Raw genomic sequence first — 22,489 nt, 5'->3', positions numbered from 1 at the left:
TATATAAATGTGCTGTCCATTTGAAAAAAAAAGAAAGAAAAAAGACAGCTTATGGCTGGTGGGATTGTAGTTCAATTCATAAAGTTCTTCTGCTGAAAAACTTTGGCAGAGACTGGAGAAATATAGCAAATTGAAAGAGCAGACTGGTGTTACAGAAAAGTTTTTAGATCATTGTAGGATTCTTTCTAGTACAGGTTACAGTTTGGATACAGGAAGCAGCTTAAAATGAGGCATAGTGTTCATTGCCCTCTGTGCATTTTTATGTGGTACCTTTACATTATTTTTTTTAGGGATTGGGTGTTACGTAGAAATGCTGGTGGTTAGCTTGGTATTCATGCAAAATATGCCGTAGCTTTTTTTGGAGGGGGGCTGATTTGTAAACATTGCCCCCTTCCCCACCCCATAAGATGGCAGTGCCTGTATTTGTCCGATTTTCCACCTGTTGAGGGAAAGTTAAATGAGGACTGTTCCATGGTTGGTGGACACAGACTACTAATTGGAGGGAGAGAGCCCATTTCCTTTAAGGAGTGCAGGCTGCGCAGAGGTGACAGATAGGCTGGAGATTTATTAGCACATGGTTGGGAGCTTAAAAATCGGCACCAGCAGCTTGTTCCCTTCAGAAAAGAAGGTAGGAACAAGCACCCGTTGCCCCTCCCCTACTCCAGAAAGAGGAGTGAAAAAAATAAAGGGGGATAATTGGAAGGAGCAGTTTGTTTGAACATAACCACAAGGCTGCCTTTAATTCTTGGTCTCTTGCATTTTGAGACTGATTCTGAAATTTCAAAGCGAAGGGCAGCTATTTGTTGTCACACCTGTTGCTTCCACTGCAGCTTCCCTAAATACAGTCAGTTAGTAGCAGAGGAAAAAGAAAGCATTTCCCTCCAGTCTTCTGCTGTCATTCGTTTGTGTTTTCTCTACATTGATGTACTAGATTTCCTAAATCAGCATTTTGCAGGAAGCATATATCAACACACAACATTCACAATTGTACATAACAGTAAATAAGGCTTTCTGTCTTACTTGTGTTTCACAAGGAATAAGCAGCTTGCTGGTGACACCACTCAGTTGCTCCCAGTCCACACGTTTCTTGGCGTGAATTGGAAGTCCAGGTTTCCCGCTATACCCCAGTGAGGGACTGCGGTTTGTTTCACCCTAACAAGCCACAATCACTAGTCAACCTTAAGCCATGGTTTGTTGTTAGCTTGCTGACCATGACTTGTTAGGGAGCAACAAAGAACGATCTATGGTTCAGACATAATGGGAAGCCAAGGCTTCCTGGCTTGTATATCCTGCTTGTACCAGGGCAAGTTTCACATGGGAACAGAAGGTCTTGCTTATCATTTGTTCAGATACATACTTGGTCATTTTGTATCTGTCCATATGATAGAACCTGAATAGGGGAATGATCTAGGCAAAGATACAAGCAGAAAATAAGCTGGGAGGTCACATTGTGGGACCTATCTTGAAGCTTGAGTATTATTCTGGAAATTATACAATTTTCTTTCTTTCATCTAAGCAAGTGTCCAACATCAGTATGTATGGCAGAAAATTCTCCATTTGTGCAGTGGTGAGCCAGGGTTCTCTGACTAGAGAAGGATTGCTTCCACTGTAATTTCATGGCTGACAAATGACATTCCACTTCCATCTTACGCATCTGTGTCTCTACATTTCATTGCCCATGTACTGTCTAGTTATCAAGGTTCTTTTAGAAGAAAGCATCTTGCTCAACACCAGACTGCTTAATATGCTGAGAATTTTTGACTTTTATTTCAATAAGCATTCTTATTGTGTGAGGTTGTTTACAGGGTAAAATGAAAAGAGAAAAAAATATTGGTTTAAACTTTAAAAATAAAAAGACTTTTTGCCTCTCTGTGTTGGCATTTCTAACAAAATGTTTGTATAGTTACAGCCAGCAGAACTGCACTCCCCACACCCTTTAATACCTTTGCTAATGGAGGCTAAAGTAATATTTATTATTTGTGACTGTTGGATACTTATAATTTTGAGAGTCGCATTAACTTTTTGAGCCTCTTTCTGATTTTATTCCTTCTCTGTTAAAATAGAGCTTTATAGTCACACTTTTCTAATTCTAGAGTACACTTACAACTCTGAGTTTCTTTTGAGTGCAGGAAGGCTTAGTGCCTGATTCAAGGCCACTTTATAAATTTAGGGGCTTTTGTAATGCAGAAATAATGTGCCAAATATATTTTTATTTTAAATATTTATATTTTATTGAAAATGTGTAGAAGAAAATTGTTTATTACGAAGGGAATATTTTTCTTTATAACAAATACACAGATTTGAAGCTGTTCCTTTGCCCAGCTTAGTGGTACTATTGATTGTGCTATGAAGTTTCCATACCACCAAATGTTTACTTACATGAAAGTGTCCTCCAGTCAAAACCAAGAGTTTGCAAATACTTGGTCAATTGTATGATACATTGCCTTATGTGGCTTGTGTTTGTGCATTATTTACATACATACATACATACATACATACATGATTCTACATACATAGAATCATATCCCACCCTTTTATTTGACAGGGCATGAGGTGCACCTCAACAAAATGCATATTTTAGAAACTGACAGAAAACCAGATTAGATTGTGCTTTCCACTTCCAAAGCCAGTTCATATGCTCAAATAAGTGCCTGGTCTGATCCTTTCACAACATAGTACAGGCAACCCCTGATTTGCAAGGGGGTTGCTTTGCGGATCATCATGCACAGTGGTAGAGCATGCATAAACCCACTATGCCCCAGTTCCACCCCCTTTTCCGGCCATTTCCAGGTTGCTGAGATGCTCGCATGTGTGGTTGCATGCTTATCAAACACACATAAATCATTCATTGCCTGTATCAAAATGAACTTGAGAGTGGGGAGTTGGTTTTTTTTTTTTTGAAAAGTGCCATCTGTGAAAGTATGTGGGCAACATATGCACCAAAGAAAGTGCTCTTAATTATTACTACTCTTTTATCCATGTTGACTTGCAACTGGAAAGTGTTTTTCAAGCTTGGTTCCTTTGCTGCAGCCCTAGTAGTACTTCATCCTAAATGCAGCCTTGGAAGGACCAGGTAATTAACACATCATAGGTGATCAGACATCCCAGCACAGGCCAACTTTCTTCCCTTTTAATCTGGTTTTGAGGGGAGGAGGGTCTGGAGCTTAGTATAAAAGCCAGAAGAAGATTGACTTTCTGTGCTGCTACCTGTGCTTTGGTCTTTGCAGAGAGACCTTTCTGGGTAGAGGTGCCGCTGCACTCCCCTCTCCTCCTCAACAGGTTGGACCCCCAAGAAGCTTTTGTCTGCATACTGCATGCATGTCTGGGCCTGCCATTCCCACATGGGCCACCCTCCCTTGGCAAAGTCCCTCCATTCAGTGATGGTGGCTAAAAGAACCTTGGCTAATTATGCTGGACTGAAAATTACCACTTTGCCCTGCGCTCCTGCTGCTGGGACTATTTGTTCAGGGGCTGTATTTAGTGGGAACAAAGCTCCCCTGCAGAGTGTGTCCAGCCGCAAGTATGAAGCTACAGGTAGAAGCTTTAAAATAAAGGGGGTAATTACCAATGTCTCCAGGTGAAAGCCCACTAAACTTCAATAGCCCGATATAGCCTTGGGGGAAGAGGGGAGAATCCCTCCTCCTCAAATAAACGATTCCTGCCAGGCAATTAAGGGAAAATAATGTCACCCAGTGAAGGTGGGGGGGGGGAGTGAACTGCTGCTTAGAAATTGTGGCTTTTTTCTTGCGCTTGTTTGTCATTGGGTGGGGAAATAAAATGCCTTCCTTGAGGAGGGAGGGAGGATTCCCACAAATATATCCCAACCTCCCTGCTTGTTAAGTGGTTTGAATGTACCTAGTGGGGAGCAAGAGAGGGAGGGAGAGCGAGAACAAATAAGTCACAAAAAGGAATCGCTGGAGCTTTACACCTGAGCAAGCTTTGAAAAATTCAACAATGCCATTCACTGCCTCTTGTAAGGTGCTTTAGGGGGCATGAGGACCCATCTGATCAGTTGAACAGAAATTGTGTTCTTTGTCCACAGTACTGTGGAAGCCTTAGAAAACCCACATTTCCCTCTACTGTCCTGTCTCTGAGTAGCTGCTGGAACTGCTGTGCATATAGGTGGAAGGATTTTCTGTGGCAGACGCATTAAGCCCTATCTAAAGGCCAGAAGGTGACATGTTGGGAACCAAGGGGTTCCTCGTCTATGCAGTTGGCCATTGAGCAGAGAACATAGCAAGCCCTCCCTGTTTTGTTCAGGTAATTCTGTCCTGAAAATGTTCCATACAACTCTTGTATGGGAGTTGTTATTCTTCACAACCCACGTTCTAGGAAACTAATGACAGCACAACTTTGTAATTACGAGTACAACAAAAATTCCACTCTTAATGTAGATAGGAATGCTAGCAGACAGAGATGCAAGAACATAATAAAAGAGCTTGAATTTTCCATGAGATCACAGAAGGTACTGACCTATCAGTTTGTTTGTTTGTTTGTTTGTATTTATACCCTACATACTAACAAAAGTTTTTGAGGCAACTTACAATAAGTTTAAAACACAATAAAATGGACAGTGATGCCCTAACAGGGCAAAAGTGTATATAAGTACCCCCTCCGTTTGTTTTCTGGTGTTCCAACAAATGCTGTTCTGCAGTTGAATCTCCTAGCAGTTGAAGCAGCTAGATATTAGTCCCACATAAACGAGGATGTCCTTACTAGGTGGCTACTGTTGGTGTCTCTCACAGCCTCAGCCCTGGCTGCAGATACAGGAGATGGTGGGTGGAGCAAAAATGTAACATACCTTCCTCCCAGTTCTCAGATATTCCCATTTAGTTAAAAAAACACACAAAAACTTGGCCGGTCACTTAAGGATAATTCTACCACTGATCTCCCTACCAAGACCAGTCTTTAACAGACTTACTTTCTGATTTGTTTTGAGTGATATGCAAACTCTTCTGGGTACATGCCAACATCTGTTTCTTCATATGAATATAACTCTGGTCATAGCTCAGCAGCTTTATGATCTATAATGGTTGTCTTTGAATGTTAGGCTGAACCAGGACTGGGGAATCTGTGGCTGTTCGATGCTGTTGGCTGTATGACCATTGGCTAAGTTGGCTGGGGTTGATGGGAGTCTAACAAAGTCTAAAGGGCCACAGGTCTCCCATCCCTGCCCTTAAACTATAGATTAGACTTACATGGCTGAGCCTTAGGGTGATGCACCTCCTCTGCTGCAGTGTGGCCATGAGGAGGTGATCCGAAGCATATACTTCTGTTTTGAACTAATCACAACTTGTCATCTAGTCCAGAACAAACTGGTCAGTTTTCACCAAACAAACCAAGATCAAGCTGTCGTTTCTGATCCTGGTTTGTTTATAATAAGCATAGCTAGAATTAACTGCAGCTCCTAGTTTGAATGAAAGGACAAGCAGTAGTTAGTTTAAAATGGAAATGGAGGCTTCTGATCTCCATTTAGTGGATTTAGTGTCTAACCCAAGTCAGATCTCAAAATATGTGACACACCAGTATGTAGGTTACAGTTTCAAGCTGATTTGTAGAGCACTATTTGAGCCAACTATGGCTTGCTGTTGTGTATGAATTCACAGACCATTGGCAGACCACAATTAGGGCCATTACTTTGCCTCAAGAGACTGTCACATCATAGAAATAGGAGTAAATTTATGAAGCTGAATGCTCAGCAGATGGGAAACAAAAAGGCTAATCAAAACCTCTGTTTGCCTCTTGTAAGTCTGGAAGCATTAAACTATAATGTGGGTTCTTAATGAAGATTAGAACAAGCCTTGGTTTTGTAGTACTTCTGAATTTACTCAATGTCTTCAGCATCAATACTTTAATCTTAGACCTAGAATAAGTTGTGTGGGTATGTGTTGAAAAAGAGGCCATGGCCCGTTCTTGTATTCTCAAGTTTAAATGTGAGAGTACTGTGTAGTTTAATGTGATTTACTGTTCTAGCAATTGAAATGAGGGTTCCCCGCCACAGCCTATAATTCCTTTATCTATTATTTTTTTGAAGTAATAAACTCAGCAGGCATTTTCTCAGTGAAAGCCAAGGCAGTATTTAAGGGATGTCTATATGCAGCAGACTGTGTATGGCCAATTTGTCCTGGTTTTCTGCCCCATTTGTGTCATTTCACTGCATAGCATTCATACTTGGTCTCAAAATTGAATCCTTGAATCTTCAATACACCGAGTAAAAGCTAAGTCTCATGATAGTTTCCTCACCACTCACTGACTCACTCATTCATTATAATTTTGGTTTAAATATTTTTCTTTAGTTAGCGGTAGGTCAAATTCATTTGCACAGTAAACCACCTACAGTTTCTGAATAGCTTATGACTTAAGTAAAAGCTCTGTAACCGATATGACTCTAGAATGTGGTGATCTAAAATTACAGTATTTATATGAAATGCCTCAGCAGCCCAGCCCCTATCAGAATTTAAACCTAGTTGGACTGTGAACAGTAAAGCAACCATATGGAAATACACTGGCTTGGTTCAAATATAACACTAAACCATGGTTTAAGGCTATATGAATGAGCCTTATGCTACACCTTCTCTTGTCTCCTTGTATTCTCTGCTTTCCTCCTGATTTAGCAGCAAACCATAGTTTGCCATTACACCCAAATTAGGCAAAACACTATTGTGAACCCAGTTCAAATCTTGCATGCAATCCCAGTGTACAGACAAATTATAGTTTTCTCTGTTCAATAAACTATGGTTTATCAAGGTATGTGAGAATTAACCGGACGCAGGAGTAAGGGAAGGAGGGAGCTTATGAGTTCATTAATGTTATATCAAATCATGACATTGTGGTGAACTGATGCTACCTAGCCCTTGCAATCAACCCCTCCCCCCACAGCTGATATAATATTAGCAACTGGATACGTTGGGCTTTCCAAAGCTATCCTAAACTATCTGTTTTTGCGGTTGTGCTGGAGGTACTGATCTTAAAAGGACTGCTTCAGAACAATCAGCAGTAATGACAGATTCAGTTGTAACAATGTCACATATGTTCAAGATAATATGCATCCTGTTTCACTTTTCCACGGAATGCCCAGATGCAGCAAGCATGCAAATGTTGGATGGAAATGATAACGGTACAGCCTGGCGTCTGTTGGACCCACCAGCCACAGGCAAACAAGAAACAATATAATAGCCAGAGAACTGCTGCATGTGAATGAAATGTTTAAGTATCCCCAATGTGCTCACCAGTTTCTGCTAGACAAAGCAGGGCACAGTCTGGTTTCCTACATTTTGTATCAGACTAGTGGGTGGGGTGGGAAGAGATTCCTTCAATACAGAGGACTGCTGCAGACATTTTAGTGACGTCAGATGACTGATTTTGTGCTGCAGTTCATACCCAGCAAGCAGTTGTGGTATATCTATAACTTGCTGGATTTTTAAAACTTTTATAATTAAGTTTGGGATCTGGGACCTGCCTTTGGTTTTTAAAGTCGATTGCCATCATTTCTATTCAATTATACTGCCTCTCAAAAATCAAACTGTGATTTATAATTCTCACAAAATATAATGGCCTGCAAAAACAAAACACTCTGCGTTGAAGGGCATCACAAATTGCCCACCATTGGACTTATAGAAATAGTCAGGTAATAGGCAGAAATGGAGAATTTGTGGTCCTTCAAATGTTGTTCCATCATCCCTGCTTGTTGACCATGCTAACTACTTGGGCTGATAGGAGTTGGAGTCAGACAACATCTGGATGGCCACAAGTTGCCATTCTTGCTGTATGCTTAATACTTGATTTTCTTAACCTGGTGAAATAGGTGGCTCTAATCCATTTAGTCTGGAGGCCTGGAATGGGCTGAAGAAATGTTTTGAATTCCTGTAAACCAGGTTGAATTTTTAGGTCTTTGGGCAATTGGACTTCTGGGATTTATCCCCCAGCCCTGCTGTAAAAGATTTGGGTTGAGCAAATTTTCATACACAAAAGCAGTATGTTTGCCAGAGACTGAAGATGGTGCTTTTCATCCGTAAACCAGACTTGAAACAGTGACGCAACTGGCCCTAGCCTTCAACCCATCCTTCAATGTGAGGCATCTCTGTTCAAATCCCGTGTCCAGAATTATGGCTTTCCCCACAACTCACAATGCTCTCCTTGGTGTGAAATGCAAACACCCACTTCCCAGGGGCCAATTTTCCAACCAGGGTGGGAAACGGCGCACACATGAATTATTGGTATCTTTCTGTGCTTCTGTCGTTAGTGGTCCCTACCATTTCCTCCTTTGGTGCTGGTGGGGGAATACTGTAAATCCTGGAAATATACACATCTCCTTGCTCAAGATTTGTTCTCTCTGCACATCAAATGTCTCCATTGCAGGACCTGAAGGGACCAGGCGAAGTTCTTCTGTAGCTCTTCTGTTTACAATTTATGATGCATACCCAGAGAGCCATTCACTCTCAGGCTGGCGGAGATCTATGAAAATAGCATCATAGTGCATATATCTGTGTATGTAAAGATTTTTTGAGCAGTGGCTAATATGCTAATTGTCCATAACTCTGCTAATATGATGGACTTTCCTATTCGCTTCTACTTTTTGGTAATAAATTAGCATTAAATACTTGGCAGGTATATTTTAAAGAGTTTGATTGGCTTCTCTACAAGTAGGAATGGTTGTTTGGTATTTGGGGCCACCAGCAAAGCCAGGGAAGAGGCAGGGTTGCAGAGAAGGCAAAGGACAGTACTGTAGCTGTTGAGACTTAGGCAAGGCAGCAAGGAGGAAAGACCAGGTAGAGCTGGAACAACATGGATACAGAGCTGGGGTAGTAATAAGATTAATGTATTTATTGCATTTGTATCTGGTCCTTTCTCTTAACCAGGGCTGGGGAATTTGTGGGTCTCCAGATATAATAATAATAATAATAATAATAATAATAATAATAATAATAATAATAATAATTTATTTATTTATACCCCGCCCATCTGGCTGGGCCTCCCCAGCCACTCTGGGTGGCTTCCATAGAAACCAAAACTACAGTAAAATATCACACGTTAAAAACTTCCCTGAACAGGGCTGCCTTAAGATGTCTTCTGAATGTCAGGTAGTTGTTTATCGCTTTGACATCTGCTGGAAGGGCGTTCCACAGGGCGGGCGCCACTACCGAGAAGGCCCTCTGCCTGGTTCCCTGTAACTTGGCCTCTCGCAGTGAGGGAACTGCCAGAAGGCCCTCAGTGCTGGACCTCAGTGTCCGGGCAGAACGATGGGGGAGGAGACGCTCCTTCAGGTATACTGGGCCAAGGCCGTTTAGGGCTTTAAAGGTCAGCACCAACACTTTGAATTGTGCTCGGAAACGTACTGGGAGCCAATATTGCTGGGCTCCAGCTTCCTTCATCCCTAGCCAGCATGGCCAGTGTTTAGGAATGATGGCAGCTGGAGTCCAACCAGACCAGAAAGGCCACAGGCTCCCCATCATGATTCTAAGGAATTCATAGTGGTGTTTTAGACTCACAACAAAGTTCATCCCTGTAATGGATGCCTTTGCAAGCTACAGATTGGATCGTTGTTAAAATGCAGAATTCTAGACTGCTACTGAAGACAATTCAAAAGATCCTGCTGGTTCAGAATGGAGCAGTGTGGCTATTAACTGGCACTGGTTGTTTGGGCGTTTTATGTTGGTGTTAAGTGGTGCTTGCAGAGGCATTATCTTAAAAGATTCAGGGCACAAGCCCATTGTACAATTTTTGCATAAAATATGCATATGCACTTATATATGTAAATTTGGGAATTTGAGCAAATTACAATTGTGGGTCATTAGGGCCTCACCAGCATTATGCTTTGCAGCTTGTCTAGCAGTTCTGGAAGCAACATAAAATGAAAATCTTAAGGTTTTTTATTTTAAAAAACCCACTGCTCAGACCTCCTGAGCCACCCCCTAACAAAGCATCAGTGGCATTGATACTTAAAACCCTAAGTGGTCTGGGTCCAGGCTAAGAAGGTTATCTTCTCCTTTATTCACCTCCCTGCACATCAATATCTCCAGGTACTTTCCTTGGCAGAAACCAGGTTGAGTAGGAACAGTGTCTTCTCGGTGGTAGTACCTCTTTTTTGGAATGGTATTCCCTGTCAAGCCCAAAGACCTAGCTCCTTACTGGCATTATAAAAACAAGCTAATATTTTATTTTACCATTCTTTAGGGGGATGGTGTCAGTTACTTTCATCTGTGCTGTTCGTTTTGATACATTAATTTTATTTATTTGTTTTACATATTGTATTTTAAATATACTATGCTTTTATGCACTAAGCTGTACAGAAATGGTTTGACTGTGCAGAACAATGTAATGAGACAGATTTGAGAGCTGGAAAATAAGCCATGTGGTAAGTTCATCTACAATCTGCTGATCAAGCAAATATAAAATGATGCGTCAAAGCTTTTGCAGGCAGAATTCAGTACGCATCAAATGGCTCCGTATTCAGAAATAAAATAATGGATAAAGAATCAACATGTAGGGATTTAAAGTTGGATGAACTTGGATTCCAAAGGACTTTTTTAATGGGGGAAGGCAGTTTAGAGAGTTGGATTCTGTACACTTTCTGGTTTGCAAAATTTAAACCAAGCACTTTTCCATATGTGTTTAATTCGGGAGCTGAGAGTCTAATTTCAGCATTTCCAATAGCCCTAATCCAGTGTGTGTGGTGCTTCAGATAAAGCTGGTCACTACTATTTCCCATGGTTGGCAGGGACCAGTATGAAATGTATAATCATGGTGCACTCACCACAATGGAGAAAAAAGTTGATCACTTTTGCCTAAGGTACCCCCTCATCCTGCCAACTGTGTCCTACAGGAAGCTGTTGTTCTGGTGAGTCTTGGTTCCAGATTTATAAGAAGCTGCCTTATACCAGGTGGAATTATTTGTTCAACTAGCCCAGTATTACTCCCAAAGGCAGTGTTTCTTTGCGGTCTAAGGCAGAGGGCTTTCACATCACCTGCTGCCTTATCCTTATAAATGAGGACACCCGGGTTTGAGCCTGGGACCTTCTTAATGCAAAGTATGTGCTCTCTGTATGCACTGCAAGATAGAGGCTTGCTTTAAACCCACTTCTCCTGCTCAAAAAACACTCCCACGTACAAATGCTCCATGGAGACTTTTCACATTTCGAAGGTGATTGCTTTGTGAAATGGTTCAGATATGTACAGGGTTGGTTGTCGCTACTGGATCTGTTGGGGAAGCATGTCTGCAAGTGCCACATACCTATATACTCGGTATGGTGTGGCACATCAGGACCTGAGATTCAGCGTGTGGCGACATGGCAGAGGGCATTTCCACTACAAGCACTCTGCTTATGGAATTCCCTCCCATTCCAAATAAGTCTGGCACTTACTATTGTGAATTTTTGGTGCCACTTAAAGACCTACTAGGGACGTGGGTGATGCTGTGGGTTAAACCACAGAGCCTAGGACTTACCGATTAGAAGGTTGGCAGTTTGAATCCCCGCGACAGGGTGAGCTCCCGTTGCTTGGTCTCTGCTCCTGCCAACCTAGCAGTTCGAAAGCACGTCAAAATGCAAGTAGATAAATAGGTACTGCTCCGGCGGGAAAGTAAACGACATTTCTGTGTGCTGCTTTAGTTTGCCAGAAGCGGCTTAGTCATGCTGGCCACATGACCCGGAAGCTGTACACCGGCTCCCTCGGCCAATAAAGCGAGATGAGCGCCGCAACCCCAGAGTCGGTCACGACTGGACCTAATGGTCAGGGGTCCCTTTACCTTTAAAGACCTACTTGTTTACCCGGACCTTTTGGTGTTTTGTTGTCCACTTAATCTGTTCCAATGAAATTTTACTGCTTTCACTGATGTTTATTTTTATTTGGTTTTCTTATCTGAGTGTTTTTTATGTTTTTATTTTGTAATGCCACTTAATGTAATTGAAGTATTTAAGCAGTTTACATAGAACAATTAAAATACAACATTCAATTTAAATACAAAATTGAGCAAAACATTCAATAAAAGCTAGATGAAAATAAGTTTTTTAAAAAAACAAAACACAGCAGTATATCACAAAGATGAACAGTGTAAAACAATAATAATAAAAATTAAGAATCAGTCTCCAGGAAAACTTGGCAGATGAAATAAGATTTTTAGAAACCTTAAAATATCATTATTGTCTTGATTATTGAAATTGCTCTGGAATACCTTTTTGGAAATAGAGTGGGCTATGAATAATTTTAAATAAATATTTCAGAAATAGCCTGTACCAAGAATATCAAATAAAAAAGTTAAGGCACAGCGAATGGTGAGAATTAGATGCTAAGGGAGAATTATGTACGCCTTTTCTTTTGCCTGCTGATTTTCCTCTGTAGGCACTCCATTTGCATTATGGGAGAAACATGGGGTGGGGAATACAATGATTCCCATCTAACGTCTAGTTTCATTCCTAGTTTGAATCCCAATGAGGATTCTACACTTGTGGGAGAATGAGGTGGCAGTAGAATGGACTGTACCACTTCAGGCTGGAGACTGTCTTAGAAACAGTCTTTGGATTACATTTCTGTATTTTACATTTCTGTATTCTCCCTGTTAAAAACAAATAAATTCCTTGCAAGTAGTCCAGCAGGGGCCAGGCTCAGCTAGAACCTGTCTCCGCAGTGTGTATGTGTTTCTAAGTTGCAGCATTTGTATGTGTGTTTTAACAAGGCTGAGAATTCAGAAATGGTATCCTCTCCCTGCAGCCTGAACTGGTACAGTCCATTCTACCACTACCTCCTTCTGCTGCATGTGTTATAACTGGTCTAAATTTTGGCAGGGTCTCAAGACAGTGCTTGTTATAACCAGTTAAATATGGCGGTGTGCGGTGTGGGTGGGTGTTCTGTTGAATTCTGTCAGACCCACTTGCTGACTTTTAATTGTTTGATTTCCATCCATGCTCATGCGTGATATATAGAGACCTGGAACTGGTCAATTAAAACTAAACTGCTGATAGTTTAATTTGTTGGGTGATGTTTCCTGGGAGAGAAGAACATTCTCTCACCATCCAATCATCTCTGGATATGTGTGTACTGTTGGATATACTCCATGACGTTTTGTAGATTCAGCTTAGGACCATCCACTGTGCAATGTCCACCTCCCTCCTGCCCTTTACAATGTTGCTACTGTTGGGGCCCCTCCTCCCATCGCCCTCCAGCAGGGGGGACGCAGTAAGTTTGTGTGACCTTAGCACTAAATTCAGACTGCAGGAGTTACCTTCTATAATGATGTCAACTGATTAGGTTAGCGGGGCTGGTGGCAGCCACGATAAGACGTGACATGTTCTAATGATTTGCTTTAGCAGGAGCGCAGGAGCAGTGAGGAGGAAGAGGCAGGAAAGGCGGGGGGCCCACAGGTGCCGACAAAGACTTTGACCTTTGCTGCTATAATATCAGTTATTCACAGGCCAGGCGGTTCGGTAACCCACTTCCAGACCATCAAAAATTGATTTAATTGCAATTTCCCCCCCAATTCAGAGCACTGGAGCTTGACTAATTGGAGTAATAGAGAGTAATAAGGCTCTGATTAAAAAAAAGCTTTCCTCTGCCTCCTTTTGTATCCTGTGTCATTGCCTGTCAGAGGTCAGGGAGCCTGCATATTCTATTAGGCCGAGTTGCCTTCATTTGGACAAATTAGTTTACCCAACAGTAATTAAAATGCCAATGTGGGTCGGGAAGAGCTGAATGCAATTGATGGGCAAGTTGGTGAAGGATTTGACAGCTTTGGTGGCCGCCCTTGCCAGAGCGTGTCGGTGCGGACTCAAAGGCTGCACCAGTTTGGGTCTATGTGGCTAGCACAGCTCTGGGGTTGAAAGAGGCTCAGGAAAGTGTCCTTCTCTTTGGTCTCCTCTCTCTGTGCGCTCAGTTCCTCCCCTTGTTTCTTTATGACACTTGGGTTCATTCCTCCCTGACGTCCAGACTCTTTGTCCCAACGAGACCGCCCTCAGCCCCCTTTGCCGTACCCCCCATTTCCCAGCTGCTGGGCTCTTGCTAAGTAATAGGTTCTTTGTTTCTTGGTTCGATGATCCTTCATATAGAATAATTTCCAAAATGGGATGATAACATCCAGTTTAAAGGGTGTGGGGATAGGCGGGAGAGAAGAACAGAGATAGAAGCTTGTGTGATGCAGCCAGATTCTGGAGTCCCATATGCAAAGAGCAGTTCAGGACTTGGTGGAAAGTGTTGGGTTAATAGAGTAGAATGGGATAATTATGGGATAAAATGGAAAAGAACTGAAACATGGTTAATTTGGATGCAGATACAAGAGACAGGGTAGCACATTAAGCCTTAGTTCAACACAACTGACAACCTGGAGGTGGTCTTGGTACCTGGAAATAAAGTGTAATACCTGCAGTGCATATGCTATATTTTGGATGCTTTTGGTTGCCTGGGGTTCATCTACAATACATCAATGCTGAGAATATATTCAAGTGGCAACTTTAATATTTATTTTCCTTTTTATGACAAACAATGAACAATTTGCCTGCTTCTGTCGGCCTGGCTTATCCTATAGTGCACTGTATATCTAGATTCTAGAGCTGTAATAGTTGTATTGGTTCATATGGGGAGAGGCGGCCCTTGAGGTATTGTAGTCTTGAATCGTTTAAGGCTTTATTGGTCAAAACCAGAACTTGAATTCAGCCCAGAAACTAATTGGCAGCCAGTGCAGTCAGGCCACGACGGGTGTAATATGCTCACATTTACCACTGGCAAGCCAGGTGTTCCCCATCTTATGTTTGTGCAGCCTGCCTAAGTGTTAAACCTGACATTTGTCTCTATTGAAATTCATTTTGTTAGTTTTGGTGTTATCTGCAGGTGTGTTGAGTATTCACTCAATTCCTTCATCCAAGTCTCTTATAAAGACGTTGGACAACAACGGGCCCAGGACAGAACCCTGTGTTCTTTTGCTACTTTTTTCCAGGATGCCAAGGAAATGGTTGTGAGCATTCTTTGGGTTTGGCCAGCCAGCGAGCTACAAATCCACCTAACAGTTACCTAGTCCAGTCCATATTTTACCAGCTTCTCCACAAAAATACCAGGGGGAATTTTTCAAAAGCCTGACTGAAATTGAGATACACTGCATCCATAGCATTCCCCTGATCCACTAAGCTTGTAATTCTACAAAAGGAAAAGAAAAAGAAATTATATTCGTCTGGCATGACTTGTTTTTGAAAAACCCATGCTGGGTCTTAGTAATCACAGTATCTTTTCCCAAGTGTTCACACACAAACTGTTTAATTGTCTGCTCTAGGACCTTCCCTGGTATTGATGTCAAGCTTACCAGTCAGTAGTTACCTGGGTCTTCCTCCCCCCCCCCCTTTTGAAGATGGGGACAACATTTGCCCGTCTCCAGTCTGTAGGGACCTCACCTGTACTTCAAGAATTCTCAAAGATCATAGACAAAGGCTCTGAAATTGCACCCAAAAGCTCCTTTAGTACCCTTGGATGCAGCTCATCAGGCCATGGAGATTTGAATTCATTTAAAGTAGCTAAAAAGTTGAAAATGTGGATAGCCCCTTTATGCTCTCAAAAAATAGTAACAAAGCCATAATTTTAGAATTGAATGTGCATGAAATGGCACCAGTCTCTTTAACCTCAACAATAGAAACATTCCAATTATGAGATTTCCTACAGACCCTTTTCTGCACTAGGTTGGCAGGATACATTAGTGGGTCAGGATCTGTTTAGCTAGAGGGAAGTGGTGCAAAGCTAAGGAGCAATGTGGAAGTCAACTGCCGAGAAATTTCTAATCCCTACCACAGACTGGCTTGGAGGCTGTACCAGCAGAGTGGCAGGGATTAGTGCTGGTGATCTCCACCCACTTCTCCTTTCTTATTGGCATACCTAGATGTTAATTTAGACCTGTTCAGTCTCTGGAGGGATGCTGCATACTTCTTCTGAAAGATCTGTATGCTTGTATAGACAGAGCAAGGGGGAGAGGGAGCAAAAACCTTTAAAACCCAATTGCCCACTTCAGTGATTTCCAAGCTGCTATTATGTTTCTGACCACAGTAATTGGTATTACTATTTACTAATGGCTTATGGTAAAGGGGGGAAAGAGACAAAAACCCAGCACCTCACTTTGTAGTTTTGGGCTGCTCAAGATTGCTTGCCGACTTTGAAATGTGTGTCAGTTGATATGATGCTCTATCCTTAATTTTTTTTATTTCAAAATATTTATATTTCACGTTTCCATATTCAGAGCTTGTCAGTGTTCTGACATCTCACCTTTGATAGCCTGTGAGGAGTGGAGCAGATTCTTATCATGGGCATCAGGTCAGCAGCTTGGACCTTCAGTTAGACCTCAAGGGAACCTGCTAGCTGGTTGATAGAAATCAATCACTTCTGGCTTTTAACCCTCCATCAACAGTGGGGCTAAGCACAATAACACTTTTTTTGTATTCCTGGTGAGCAATTAATTGCCATGTGATATTTTAGGGCTCTCCTCAGTTTAGTTAAAAACCTATGGTTTTACTCTTATGGTTGGTGGTTACAAATTTATCTCTGTTGGAATGAAAGAGAAAATGAAAAACTATGCTTGTAAGGCGATGGGGTGAAAGCAGCCTTGTCAGATGCTCTTGATTCATTAGTTACCTCTCATGTCAACAGGTACTTATCTCAGAACCTTTTCTGTCCATTTTGTGTGAGAAAAACGCATATAGAGTGGGGAAAATTGAATGATAGTCATCAAATTTTACTCAGGGTAGACCTCTTGAAATCAATGGATATAACATAGACATGTTCATGAATTTCAGTGCATCTATTCTGAGTAAAATATAGTTGAATACCACCCATTATTTTGACTATTTTCATATTGGGTGAATCATTCACTTTCCTTAACATCACCACAAATGACATTGGGGATCAATAGCATTCCACATGTTTACAAAAACCTTGTACAAACCTGATTTTTTAAAAGCATTTTTCTGCAGCTGAAACATTCCTTCTGACCCACCAAAACAGGTTTTTTTTTAATCAAACTATCATTTCGTACAAAGTTTACTGATTGCTTTTGGGGTCACTGAGCCCCCAGATGGATCTGCATATGTTTACAAGCACCTAGGACTCTTACTTTAACAGGTGGCAGACTTAATGACAGCTCTCAGTCAAGGACCTTGAGATGGCCACTTTCCTCTATTCACAAAAAGTTCTGTGCGAAATGTGCTGTTAAGAGTTGCCCTCAACACTTCCAGACCAATATGTCACTGGCCTTCTTCAAAAGTCAATTAAGGCCTGGGATTTGATGATCAGCTTCAATGCGGAGCAAACATTGTGAGAGACAGGCTTCCCCCATGCAAAACCTTTGGGATGTTTACCAACACTCTCCCACAATGCTTTGTGCCATGTGAAAACATTAGAATTGACGAACAAGTGGTGCCATTCCAAGGAAGACATCCAATGAAGCAGTATATGCCATCTAAGCCAGTGAAGGATGACATCAAGTCCATAAACTTTATTCTGTTTATGATATATATGTGTGGAAAGAAGGGTTTCTCAGCAGCATAAAACCCAGACAGACAGTGTCAGATAAACTAATATCACATTTATAGGGTTCTAGGCTGTTCTGTGCCACAGTCCAGGGAATTAGCTAAGAAAAAACTAACTCTGGTTGGCACATTGAAGGAAGAAAGAAAGGAAGGAAGGAAGGAAGGAAGGAAGGAAGGAAGGAAGGAAGCCAACTAACCAACCAACCAACCAACCAGAGATTCCTTGAATTCTTTGCCCACAAATCCTGAAGCGTCAACAGCAACAGTTGGTTTTCTAGAAGATCTAACACCTGTAAGCTAGATGCCATGGAAAGGAAAAACAGCGATTCTCTTTTCTTCAAACCGTGGTGCAGCAATCTCAGGGCCCTCTCGACTGGTGTTCCGTTGTTGTTTTTTGCCAAGTGTATTCTGCAGTATGTCATAGTATTAGACCATGCTCATTATTGTTCTGCAGAATTTCCTTGATGTTGCCACATTAATTGCCTTCTACAGGGCACTCTTACACTATAGTGCAACAGAAGAAAAGCAGGGTGGAGTGGGAAGCAGAACAGCAAAAAAAAGAACCAGGACACTTTCGGTCTGAAAAGTTGCAGGATTTCAGCAAGGAGCTATGGGACTTGGGGTGAGACTAGGGAGTTGCTGCTTTTGTGTTTGTTTGTGATTACTGTGGATATGTTTATGAAGCCACTCCAAGAGGCAATATTCTAATCCAGATGTCCAACTGAAAAGGGCAGTTGGACACTTACTACAACACAAAAATGGGGGATGAAGCAGCAGTTGCACTGATACCTTTAGCTTTGTACTTCGTTCAACCTGCCTAAGGAGCTCTAAGAGCTTTTCATGTAATAATTCTGACTGGTTCACACGATGTGCTCAGCCAAACATTGGCTTAGCAAGACCGTACAGAGTTGTGGGCTCTTGAAAGGAGGTTGCAGCCCCTTTGCTTCTCCCTGTTCCTGATTGTTCCTGAGTTGCTCTAAGCAGGTATCCAAAGCTTTGGCTTAGCATGTTGTCTGAGCTGGAGCTTGTGGTTATGCTCTCTCCTCACTAACCATCAGTTGTAGCCAATGTTTGCTCTTGGTTTCAGCTCGTAGTTAGTGAGGAGAGAATTGAACTACAAGTCCTTGTTTGGATGATACGCAGTGAGGCAGCAAAAAGGACAGGAGGAACCTAGTGACTGAGTGCAACTCTCTGGGAGTCCACATGTTTGTGCAGTCTTGCAAAGCAAAGGTTTGGCTTAGCACGTCATGTGAGCCAGTTCATTATGTATGTAGGTGTAGGATGGCTTATCTTGAAATAGATTTTGCAGAAAAATGCTCTTCCCTTCCTTCATTTAAAGAAAATGGCTTAGGGAGCTGGGAATCATCTGTTTATGCTGGCATTGTCATGATGGTAGGCATTTAGTTTTTCTGGTTATATTACTATCTTGAGACTATAAACTTGAATAATGTTTAGAGTTGCACTAGAGCTCGTGTTAAAAGAACACCTTTCCATGTTTCCTAGTCAAATGCCTTGACTTGAACCGCAGCCCCATTGCAGACTCTATTCCAGCTTGTGCACTTTGCTTTTTACTGCTGTGGTTTCAGGGCATGGAAGTTCATGCATTACATCTCTCAAATGTTTTGGCATCTGGCCTCTGTGTATTTCATCCGCTTGTGGTCACACAAATATTTAGTAATGGTACAAAGAGGATGGCTAATCATGTTTTGTTTTTTCTTTCTTGATTGACAGTTCATTTGTGACTGGAACAGCTTGCTGTGGACATACCTCACCTTTGAGAATCTGGGACTTGGGGAGGTAAGACTCTCTTATAGTTGTGGCAGTGAATAGAAAAATCTTCCTGTGGGATGAATACTTGTGGAAACTTTCTAAGACCTGACCGTAGTTGAAAATTAATGTGTACCATTAACTCAGAAGTAGCCGAGACTTGAAGTCATCTGGTTCAGCTTAGTCATTGATCTCTGGACCAAAATCCTGCATTAGAGATATTTGTATACTTCTTTGCACACACACACCAATGAATATATTTTCATACTTTGTCTATGCAAATTCTTTTGCTGATTAACAGTCTCTGTGCTTGGTGAATTATGTGTAATGTGGTTCCTGTGCTTAGACTACAGGAAGAATGAGGGCTGCTTTGGCTTTTTCTGTCGCCATCCTCCTTGCCCATGAACTTCTCCTGGCTTACCTCAAATAGAAGCAGCACTGAGGAGCAAGTGAGGAGTGGCTGTGTCACCTTTTCTGCCTTTCCCAAGGAAGCCTCTAGAGATAATAAAGCTATGTAGAAAATAGGATTAAGGTAATGAACAGGCAGGATGGAGTTTGATCTTTCAATAAGGCAAAAGCCTGACTGACAGGCAGAGCTAAAGCCTGGAATCATCCAACCAATGGGAAACTACCTACAGTGGCTGCTGAGTGTCACGGATTCCTCCCTTTTCACTTGTTTTTAGTGGAATGCACTGTGCCACTGGGCTGCCCATCTCAGGCCTCACATGGAGGGAGGAGCAAAAGTCTACACAATTTGGGTCTCTCACATATACAGGTTAATCGGAAGTCTGTAGTTGGTGGGGCAACTTCTCACGAGAAGTGGTAGTTGGTGAAATTTGGGCAGTTAAGGAGGAGAAGGACCAGCAGTGTTTCTCCGTACTGGTATTTTAATTTTTGTTCTGTTACTGCATTGCTTTTTCCAGCCAAGGGTTATTTTTTGTGAGTTTGTGTTCTCTTCTGGACCCACCAATGTAGCTAGCCCTCACACTGTCCAAAAGAGTCACTGCTGAATACCTGCAAGTCCATAAATACTTCTGTTACTTACTTCAGGGGTGTCCAAACTTTTTTCCAAGAGGGCCAGACCTCATGAAGTGAACATGTGGCCAACCGAAGTTGTTGAGCTTTTTTAAGGATTTTACCCCAGGAAATAAACTGCTACAGTGGGCCAGATTAGGCCCCCGAAACAGACTTTGGACATGCCTGGCTTACTTGCACTCTGGAATGCTATATGTAGTAAGCAAACAATTGATAGATTCCCCCTCCCAACTCATTTTGTATAGCTTAAGTGTTTAAATATTTTCTTTATTATTTATAGCCCTCCTGCTCCTGGCTCATTTGCCACCTCAATACAGGACCTCCCTCCCCCCCTCCCTTCTTTCCTTCCTCCCTTTCCAAACAGCCATGTGCTTCTTCACAATTTTAATCTTTCAAGTGTCTTGTTTTCTCTTTCCTTCCTCTGCTGTTTCTATCAATATTCTGTAACCTTCTTGCCCATTCAGCTGCACATCTCTTTGTCACATACCTCTCCCTATATCTTTTCCCCACTCTTGCTGACAAGTCCCTTGTACCTCCTTTTTCTGCTTTGGCAGTTCTAGGTAGATAAACATATGTCTGTGCAGTAACAGATACTCTATTTAGTATTCAAGTCTCTCTCCTTTGCCCTCACGGGGCCACAGGACACTGTTGGATTGCTGATTGTTGTGATCCAGCTGCAGAGCTTTACTAAAGATCCCAGAACTGAGACCATGGAAGCAGGCACATTCCAGACTGACCCCTATCTTTTTTTCTTTTTCTTTTGGTCTCACCACCTTATTCTCTCTTTCCCTTCTAATCTAATGTTGGCTTGACTGTGGCCAAATGGACTCTGCTACCTTAGTAGTTGTTTCTTTCCAAAGCCCTTTTGCTGCTCATCTTTTAGCCGAACTATGGTGGTCCATTTGGGTGTTGTTTTCCCAGAAAGATGTTTGGCTGCCTCTCTTTCTGGTGCATTGGCTCAAGAAGTTGGAACATGCCACAGAATTACACCAAAGGTGTGGTTTCTGTTTGTGACTTTACTTGGTTGGTGATGGGATGACCTTTGCTTTTTTCCCTGACCCTGTGTTTCTAACACTTTGGATGTGTGAAAAGCTATGCCATGCTGCTTGGACACCAAACATAGCACAGAATCTTAGTGGAGCTTGGAGGGCTCCCACCCTCAGGGGGATGGGAAACAGATGCTGCTTCTGAATGTTTCTATTTACTCATGCAGCTCACCACTTTTGGGACTATGCTGCAGTGGCAGTACTCTGGACTATGTGTTCAGATCCATATTTCTGCCCCCACCTCTGCCACTGACATCTGTGTAAGTTGTTTGCCATTGTCACTTGTTCTGGGTCCACTTTCTCTTATCTGCTCTACAGGAAAGCAAAATAGGGATATTGCCCAGAAAAATCTGGGGGATATGCTTAGATAGCTGTTTGTTTGGTCTAGGTAAAATCAGCAGCTTGCTATAAATATCCAGTATTGCAACAGAACTGTTCTAAACTTTCATATTGTGGCCTCAGTACTATAAAAGTCCTGGTTACTGTCCCCGAGGAGGGAAATATGTGTCAGGTACACAAAATGCATTCTGGAGGAAAGTAAATAAAGAAGATTGGTATTTTTCAAAAGGCTCAAGGAGATGCCTGCATGATGATTGGTGGCCAATAGGGAACAGGGAAACAAAGCTTGCTTGTGCTTTAAAACTGTTGGACAAACTTCGGGTACTTTCTCCTTCTAGTGTTATTTAAAACAGTAAATAACACTTTTGATGCTATTCACAGTTGGTTCCTGAATCCCGCTGTCACTGGATATAATAATGCACACAAACAAACAATAATCTGACAAAAGTCATGAATGGCAGTATTGATGACAATGCACCCTCTGCAAGATGTCTTTAAGCAGAAGGTGGAGGTGAAAAGAAGGGCATGGATAATGAGTTTGTGAACATGTGTGTATATGCATGTGCATATACTTGCATACACCTGCTTTTCTTCTTCGAGCGAATAACTGAACTGGCTACTGTTGAGTCCTTGGCTGGATGGACCATTCACCTGATCCAATGAGACTTTTCTTGTGCTCTAACATGCACCTTGATCCCACAGCTCTGCAGAGACCCTGTGAACACTGGTCATAATTAGCTGTACTATTTCCAAACATTCTTCCCTCTTCTAAATAATCTTTTTCTTAAAAGTACTTGTGACAGCTTTTTTTAAGGA

At 41.9% G+C, this 22,489-nt stretch overlaps 1 protein-coding gene across 1 annotated transcript in view; it reads left to right on the top strand.

Annotated features, from left to right (window-relative positions):
- FBXW4 (F-box and WD repeat domain containing 4) overlaps window positions 1-22,489 on the top strand; it is a 78,758-nt gene that overhangs the window by 37,501 nt on the left and 18,768 nt on the right. Inside the window, exon 6 of the mRNA XM_053389433.1 lies at window positions 19,218-19,283. Coding sequence (XP_053245408.1) covers window positions 19,218-19,283 — 66 coding nt within the window. The remainder of the gene's footprint in view (window positions 1-19,217; window positions 19,284-22,489) is intronic.

Source organism: Podarcis raffonei, chromosome 5, assembly GCF_027172205.1.
Source record: "Podarcis raffonei isolate rPodRaf1 chromosome 5, rPodRaf1.pri, whole genome shotgun sequence".
Taxonomy (NCBI): Eukaryota; Metazoa; Chordata; class Lepidosauria; order Squamata; family Lacertidae; genus Podarcis; species Podarcis raffonei.
Note: the sequence above shows the minus strand (reverse complement) of the source record. Positions and strands in the feature narration are given on the sequence as shown.